The 8,700-nt window shown below is 36.9% G+C and overlaps 1 protein-coding gene across 1 annotated transcript; it reads right to left on the bottom strand.

Annotated features, from left to right (window-relative positions):
• Positions 1-3,270: 3,270 nt before the first annotated feature.
• On the bottom strand, positions 3,271-5,920 carry LOC122293734. The gene is made up of 2 exons (XM_043102224.1): positions 5,336-5,920; positions 3,271-4,896 (listed from the first exon to the last, which is right to left on the bottom strand). Exons 1-2 carry the CDS (start codon positions 5,918-5,920, stop codon positions 3,271-3,273), a joined length of 2,211 nt encoding a protein of 736 aa, XP_042958158.1.
• Between the last annotated feature and the right edge of the window lie 2,780 nt (positions 5,921-8,700).

The following is an 8,700-nucleotide window of genomic DNA, read 5'->3' as shown; positions in this document are numbered from 1 at the left end:
GAAATTACCAACTACAATTTTAAAAGAAAATCCAAGAAGCACATGCCATGAAATAGACTTGTTGAGTTTAAGAACATTGGAGACAGATTAATCTGAATTTTGTATCAACTGGGAGATTTATACACCATTTAGTTAATCAACAAAGGGAATTACATGTAACAAAACTTACTTCTTCAAGTGCATGGGAATGAGGTTAGAATTCCAAGATCGGCTACCAAGAGGCATTAACAGTTTCAATCACAACAGCTAATCTGAGATAACGACCATAGGTCTTACTCTAAGTCAAAACCATTGTAGTGGCGGCTTTCACGCTATTACACTTTAAAAGGTGCCTCCTTTCTTATTTAATAAGGACCCCGGTAATAGGTAGCCTTTTCCAATACACAAATGTAAATCATTTTTTTTTTCAAGTTTTCCTAGTGGGAGAATCAAGCCTATGAATGTGCGCCTACCCACACTTTCACAAGTCGGCCCTTACCACTAGGTCGAGGAATTTTATTTTATTTTATTTATTTATTTTTATATATCCCTAGCTTGTCCCTTTTCTCATTTAATTCATTCCAGATTTTTTCCTAAGCCATTAGGATATGGTTCATTAGAGTCCCAAACAACCGAAGTGTAAATCAACAAACAATGACCCAATGTAGTCTCTCTAGGCATTCCGGGCATGTGTTGTGTGTGTTTTAGCAAAACTTTTAACATCTTTCCCTTGGTTTAACAACTAAATAAAATGGATAAGTCCCTCTTTTGACATATACTCATATTTGCACTACATTCCACATGTTCCATGACCTCAACAAATTATTTTTCAGTTCACTTTCCAACATGTAAATTCAAGAATAGGGAATTTAATCTGCTTTCAACTCATTACCAACACTCTCCCAAGGTGGACCAAAATATGTCTACAGCATGCAAACAGAAAAATAAATTCTCTTCCACCCATCAACTAGATTGTAGCATTGTCCTCAATGATGCAAGAGAAATGAAGGAATTTACACAAAAAGAGAAGTTAAGGGACAAAACAACCAAAAGAAGAACCAAATATTCAAAGAAAAATTGAAGGAAAGAGGAAAAGGAAGTACCTGGGCAGCTTTGAAAGGAATGTAGCCAAAATAAAAATAAAAATTGAAGAACAAAACAAAACAATGAAAAGAAATGGATAGATCAAGAACCATCAATTAGGATCAAGCAAATGTAGAGTAGATTCCTCAGGTGCAAAGTTAGAAATAAAAGACTTGAGCCTTTGACCATTAACCTTAAAAATGTTACCATTGAGAGGATTCATTATCTCTATAGCACCATGGGGAAAAATAGTTTGTACCACATAAGGCCCGCTCCACCGAGACCTTAACTTACCAGGGAACAAGTGTAACCGAGAGTTGTATAATAACACTTGTTGATTAGACTCAAAAGTCTTACGTTGGATGTGTTTGTCATGGAAGTTCTTCATTCTTTCTTTGGACAACTTAGAGTTGTTGTAGGCATCCATCCTCAACTCATCCAACTCAGACAACTGTAATTTTCTCACACAACCAGCTTCATCAATGTTAAAATTACATTGCTTAATGGCCCAATACGCTCTATGTTCCAGCTCTACAGGCAAATGGCAAGCCTTACCATACACTAGTCTATATGGAGACATGCCCAAAATGGTTTTAAAGGCTGTTCTATAAGCCTATAAGGTATCAGACAATCTCAAAGACCAATCCTTCCTGTTTGGGCTAACTGGTTTTTCAAGAATGTTTTTAATCTCCCTATTTGCTAGTTTAGCTTGTCCATTGGTTTGAGGATGATAGGGGGTAGAGATTTTGTGATGGATACCATACTTCTTCATTAAGGCCGAGAAATGCTTGTTACAAAAATGGGTGTCATTATCACTGATTATGGCTTTAGGCATGCCAAACCTTGCAAAAATGTTTTCTTTCAAAAATTTTAAAACAACTTGATGATCATTAGATTTGCAAGGGGCTGCCTCAACCACTTAGAAACATAGTCAACAGCAATCAAAATGTATAAATAGCCATAAGAAGAAGGAAATGGTCCCATAAAATCTATTCCCCAACAATCAAAAATTTCAATCGCTAGTATGGGTTGCATAGGCATCATATTTCTCCTAGTGATTCCTCCTAATTTCTAACATGACTCACAAGCTTTACAAAAACTAAAGGCATCCTTGAATATAGTTGGCAAATAAAATCCACTTTGGAGAAATTTGGCCACTGTTTTGTGGACTGAAAAATTCCCACCACAAGCTTTCGTATGGCAAAAATTTAAAACACCAGAAATTTCATTATTGGGCACACACTTCCTAATGATTTGATCTGAGTAATACTTGAAAAGGTAGGGATCATCGTAAAAGAAATACTTAGCTTCAGCCTTCAACCTTTTGATGTCTTGAGCATTCCAATGAGGTGGAGTCTTTCCTGTAACCAAGAAATTTACAAGGTCAGCATACCATGGTAAAGTCTCAACTGAAAATAATTGTTCATCAGGAAAAGAATAAGAAATTAAAGGAAACTCCTCAGAAACTTCAAGTGTAAGGCAAGAAAGATGATCCGCCACCACATTTTCTACTCCTTTCTTGTCTTTTATTGTGAGATTAAATTCTTGCAACAGGAGTATCCATCTTACCAATCTTGGCTTGGTGTCTTTTTTTGACAATAAAAATTTCAAAGTTGCATGATCAGTGAATATTATGACAGGTGAACCAAGGAGATATGATCTAAACTTATCCAATGCAAAGACTATAACTAGTAATTCTTTTTCTGTGGTGGAATAGTTCTTTTGGGCAGCATTCAAAGTCTTACTAGCATAGTATATGACATACGGCAGCTTATCTCTTCGCTGTCCAAGTGCAGCCCCCACAGTAAAGTCACTTGCATCACACATTAATTCAAAATGAAGTAACCAATCAGGGGGCCAAAGGATAGATGCCGTGGTGAGAAATGTTTTTAACTGATCAAAGCAATTTTGGCACTCTTTAGTCCATTCAAACTTGACATCATGCATTAAAAGTTGACAAAGAGGTTTAGAGATAAAGCTAAAATTCTTTATGAACCTTCTATAAAAACCGGCATGCCCTAAAAAAGATCTAACACCTTTCACATTTTTAGGCGCAGGCAAATTTGAAATCAAGTCTATCTTAGCTTTATCTACCTCTATGCCCCAAGGAGATACAATATGCCCCAAAACTATCCATTGTCTTACCATGAAATGGCATTTTTTTCAATTTAATATAAATTGTTTTTCTTCACATCTTTTCAAGACAACTTATAAATTAGACAAACATGCATCAAATGTTTTTCCAAAAACTGAAAAATCATCCATGAAAACCTCTACAATGTCCTCAATCAAGTCACTGAAAATGCTCAACATGCATATTTGAAAAGTGGCTGGGGCATTGCATAGCCCAAATGACATTCTTTTGAAGGCAAAAGTCCCAAAAGGACAAGTGAAGGTAGTCTTCTCTTGATCCTCAGGGGCTCTTTCTATTTGATAATAGCCAAAGAAGCCATCTAAAAAACAATAATATTTATGCCCCGCCACTTTTTCTAAAATCTGGTCAAGAAAATATAAGGGAAAATGATCCTTTCTAGAGGCGGTATTTAATTTTCTATAGTCTACACACATCCTCCAACCTGTGGTCTCCCTAGTAGGCACAAATTTTCCCTTGTCATTTTCCACCATAGTTATATCAGATTTTTTTGGAACAACTTGGATTGGGCTAACCCATTTGCTATCAGCAATGGGATAAATGATGCCTATGTCTAACAATTTCAAAACTTCATTTTTTACCACTTCTTTCATTGTGGGGTTTAGTCTTCTTTGCATCTCTTTAGAGGGTTTTGAGTCCTCTTCCAAATATATCCTATGTGTGCAGATGAAAGGGCTTATACCTTTGATGTCACCAATGGACCAGCCAATGGCTGATTTGTGTTGTGCCAAAATTTTCAGCAACTTACTTTCTTGGTCAGGAGTTAAAAGTGCATAAATCACTACTGGAAATGACTTTTCTAGTCCGAGGTAGGCGTATTTCAGCTCCGAGGGCAATGGCTTTAATTTTAGCATTGGGGTCTTCTCATTGGAGGGCTGTGTCGAGGCTTGTAGTGCTGGTAGTGGCTCAAATTTGGGCTTCCACTGCATCTCATTTGAATTTCCTGCAGCACAAAGAGAAGAAAATTGATTAGTGGAATCAATTAAATCAAGGGAGTCTTCTAAATCCTCCCAAAGTTCATCACAATTGTAATTTAACAAAGAATTTTCAGCAAGTAAGGATTCCAATGCATTAACTTCTTCAACATCTTCAAGTTCTTGAGGTTGCCTGCACAAATTAAAGATATTCAGTTCTAAAGTCATATTTCCAAAACTTAGTTTTAAGACACCACTCCTACAATTAATTATAGCATTAGAAGTTGTTGGGAATGGTCTTCCTAAAATCACCGGTGGTGAAGAGTTTGAGTGGGATGACAACTGCATATCCAATACCACAAAATCTATAGGGTAATAAAATTTATCTACTTGGACCAAGACGTCCTCAACAATACCCTTAGGAATTTTTATGGATCTATCGGCAACCTGCAAAATGATTGAAGTGGCTTTTAATTCCCCTAAACCCAATTGTTCATACACACTATAAGGTAACAAATTAACCCCCGAACCTAAGTCTAGCAAGGCCTGACCAATCTTAGAATTTCCAATGACACATGAAATGGTAGGTGAACCAGGATCCTTGTACTTAGGTGGTGTGTGGTTTTGAATAATGGCACTAACTTGCTCAGTGAGAAAAGCCTTTTTTTGCACATTCAGTTTGCGTTTCGCAGTGCATAAGTCTTTCAGAAATTTAGCATAAGCAGAAATTGGTTTAATAGCATCAAGAAGTGGAATGTTAATCCTAACCTGCTTAAAAATTTCTAAAATTTCAGCATGCTGTTTTTCTTTATGCAAAGAAAGCAAACGATGTGGAAAATGTGCAGGAATGAGACATGCATCATTATTTGAATCTTCTTGACCTGAGAAGTGCTTGGCTCACCACTAACTAGAGGAGGGTTAGCTTCTTGACCTGATTTTCTTGTACTATGGATAGGGATATCCACGACCTTACCATTCCTCAAAGTTGTAATAGCTTTCACTGATTTCACATTGCCCTTTCACCATTATTCTGAGATGATTGACTTTGCACTTGTGGATTGGGTTGGGTTTGAGTGGGAAATTTGCCTTTCTCTTGGTTACTTAGAGTAGTGGTTACTCTAGTAAGGGTCCCTCTGATGTCATTGATGGCTTGAGCGTTCTGGTTGTTGACTGTGGCTTGATTTTGCATAAACTATTGTAGGGTAACAGTTAGTTGCTGAATGGAATCTTCCACTCCCTTTCTCTGCATTGGAGGGGGCTGATTTGCAAAGTAAGAGGGTCCCGACCCTTGGGCAGTTGCTCCATATGGGGTATACTGACTTTGTCCTTGTGTAGATGGCTCAGGTTGTTCATTCTTCCAGCTGAAATTTGGATGACTTCTCCAACCTGCATTGTAAGTATTAGAGTAAGGCCCAGAAAAATTTTTAGAGATCATACGCACAGGGTTGGATTGATCAAGCAACACTTCTTTAAAAGCAGGAATTGTTGGGCATGCATTAATCACATGCCCTGGATCTTCACATATGTTGCATTTTTCAATTGATGGCAAAACATGCATTTCATTGACTTTCTTAAGCTCTAAAGACTCTAACTTTTTAGACATCAATGCAAGCTTAGCATGTAAATCATCAAATTCTTTCAAGTGGTATTTACCACCACCACCAACACATTTTTGATTTTCAGATCTATCATACAAGTCAGAAACATCCCAAAATTGGGCATTTTCAGCCAAATAGTCAAAATATTCAAACGCTTCCTTGGGCCCTTTGTTGAAGAATTTACCATTGCACATGTTTTCTACAAATTGCCTCATTTTTTGTTGCAACCCCTCATAGAAAAAACTAATGACCCTCCAATTCTCATATCCATGGTGAGGACATGCATTTAGGAGGTCTTTGAATCGTTCCCAACAATGGTAAAATGTTTCCACATCCTTTTGGCAAAAATTCATGATTTGTCTTTTCAAGGCATTGGTTCTATGCATGGGAAAATTTTTTAAAAAAAATTCAGTTTGCATTTCTTGCCAAGTCCCAATGGATCTTGGTCTTAAGGAATTCAACCATGTCTTAGCCTTGTCTTTCAAGGAAAATGGAAACAATTTCAATCTTATGACCTCTTCAGTGCATGTTCTATCCATAAATGTGGAACACACTTTTTCAAACTCTTTGATATGCAAGTAGGGATTTTCAGAATCCATACCATGAAAGTGTGGAAGCAATGGAATCATCTCAGGTTTGAAATTAAAAGCATTTGCATTAAGAGGTAAAATGATGCAAGAAGGGGTGCTAGTCCTAACAAGCTGAAGATACTCTCTAAGTGTCCTCTTTTGATTTACCATTTCCCTATCATGATGTTCTTCTTCTTAAGCCATGTCACTATGAGTGTCAAATGATTATTCAAATGCTGAATTAAGAGAAACAGATGATGCACTCGATAATGAGGTTGATGATTCAGTCCTAGCAAGTCTATATGTGCTATCTCTAGCCCAACCAGACATGTAAGTTCAGCACAAAACAAGATAAAAATAAACAAGTAAAATGAGAGGTAAAGATATCACCCAGGCTGTGAAGAGGTTCATAGCTCCATAAACGTCTTCTTAGGAAAAAGAGAATGCTTTGACAAACACCCGTTGTCCCCGGCAACGGCGCCAAAAACTTGATCAGCTTATAATTTTGTCTTCCAAGCGTAGAAGCTGTCAAAGTAATACAATGATAAATCCAGGATCTTATTCCACAGGGACAAAGGGTTATCAAAGTGTTTGTGAAAAAAAATATCGAAGATGAGGTAAGAAAGAAAATAGTGAATTCAATTCCCGCAAAAAAAAATTAATCAAAGCTGAAATTAAAGTTTCTAATCAAAAAGGCAAATTAACAAATACTTGGGTTGGGTATGAGACTCTCTTTATTTCGGATCCTAGATAATTTTCTCGATTAACAACTCAATCAAGGTATTGATAAACGGAAGATAAAAAGTTATGCTCAAGTTTTACAATATTTTCTCTACTTTACTAGCCAAACACCCATTAACAAACAATCGAGAGAAGCCTTAATAATTTTCAAGCTTTTGTTGTGCCTTACGTCAACAACAAATCAAGAACAAGAGCCACAATCTATTTTCAATTTAAATCCAACTAGTAACATAGTGAAATCAACAGTTATCAACAAAATATTTCATTAAACTAGAACCTAAAATAAATTAAATCTCATTTCACAACCGAAGTTTTTAAAATTAGCTACACATGATGTTTCTAACAATAAAAATTAATCTAAGTTGAACCATGATAAAATCTAAGAGAAAATATCCAGACGAAATAAATCCTAGAGATGCTGCATGCAGGAGAACTAAAGTAAAATGAAAACTGAAAATGTAGAGCCCAAGAAAATAAAATAAGTCTTCGCCCGAGTTCTAAACGAACCCAGAAAAAAAATAAACAATAGAAAAACGAGAGATTGAGAGAGAGTTCCGTCCCAAAACCGACTCCTCCCCCTAAAACTAAACTATTAAAAAAAAAAAAAATCAAACCAGCCGCATCCCTCCAATTTGGGACCTAAACCCGCAAGACGTGAAGACTGCCCTACACGCCGACTCACCACTCGACCAAAAAACTCCTTTACGGTCTGAAACCGAGGGAAAAAAAATACAAAAAAACTAGCCGACTCAAGTCTGAACCCAAAACCCAGGAAACGAAAACAGAAAGAAATAAAATGAAGCAGCTCAACGAACTAAACAAGCAACTAACGCTGTTCGGCAGAAAAAAAACCAAAGTAAATCCCAGAAATATAAAAACGAAGAAGCAGCTGAACGTAAAATTGGAAAGAAAGAAAATAAACTCCACGACTCACTAGAGCAACCCAAAATAATAATACTGAAAAAAAAAAGAGTGTGAGCACTGAGCAGGCCTTCCACCGACTCAACCCCTATGAACTAAGAATGAGTAAAAAATCAAAATGATAACCGACTGAAAGCTGTCCGTAAAACTTCAAAGTGTAAAGAAGCAAAAATGTTAAATATTCCCCTGCCACCTCACGGTCTGAACTGCAGGAAATACTAGAAAATAAAACTAACTAAGAACTACTGAAAATCCCCTTCCTGCCGCCCGTCTCCATGAAGAACGGAAACCAGAAACGAAAAATAAAAGACTAAAACTCTGCAAACTAAGCTCTGAAAATGAAAGAGAAAAAAAAAACTAAGAACTCCCTTAAAAAAAACTGAAAAGTGTTGTCTCCTCTAAACTAAAACGTAAAAAGACTAACTAAAAAATAAACTACCGTCTGCCCTTCTGCATGAAAGTGAAAAAAGTAAAAAAATCATCATGGCCCCGCCCGGGTCTAAACCACCCAAACGTAATAGGAATTTGCCCCTGTTCTGCGTGAATTTCTTCCAGCGTGATCATGCTGTGGTCCCAGTTCGTGCTGCCTGTCCGTTGATTCCCTCTGTAGGTCTGTTCTGTGTGCTCCTGCGTGATTGGCTGTCCGTGCGTGATGCGTGCACTGCTGCTTTTCCAAGTGTGTTGTCGGCCAGCTCAATTGATTGCTTAATTTTAAAATTACCCTACGTTATTAGAGTTAATAT

The sequence above is a fragment of the Carya illinoinensis genome, chromosome 14, assembly GCF_018687715.1.
Source record: "Carya illinoinensis cultivar Pawnee chromosome 14, C.illinoinensisPawnee_v1, whole genome shotgun sequence".
Classification (NCBI taxonomy): Eukaryota; Viridiplantae; Streptophyta; class Magnoliopsida; order Fagales; family Juglandaceae; genus Carya; species Carya illinoinensis.
This window is presented reverse-complemented; position numbering and strand designations above follow the sequence as displayed.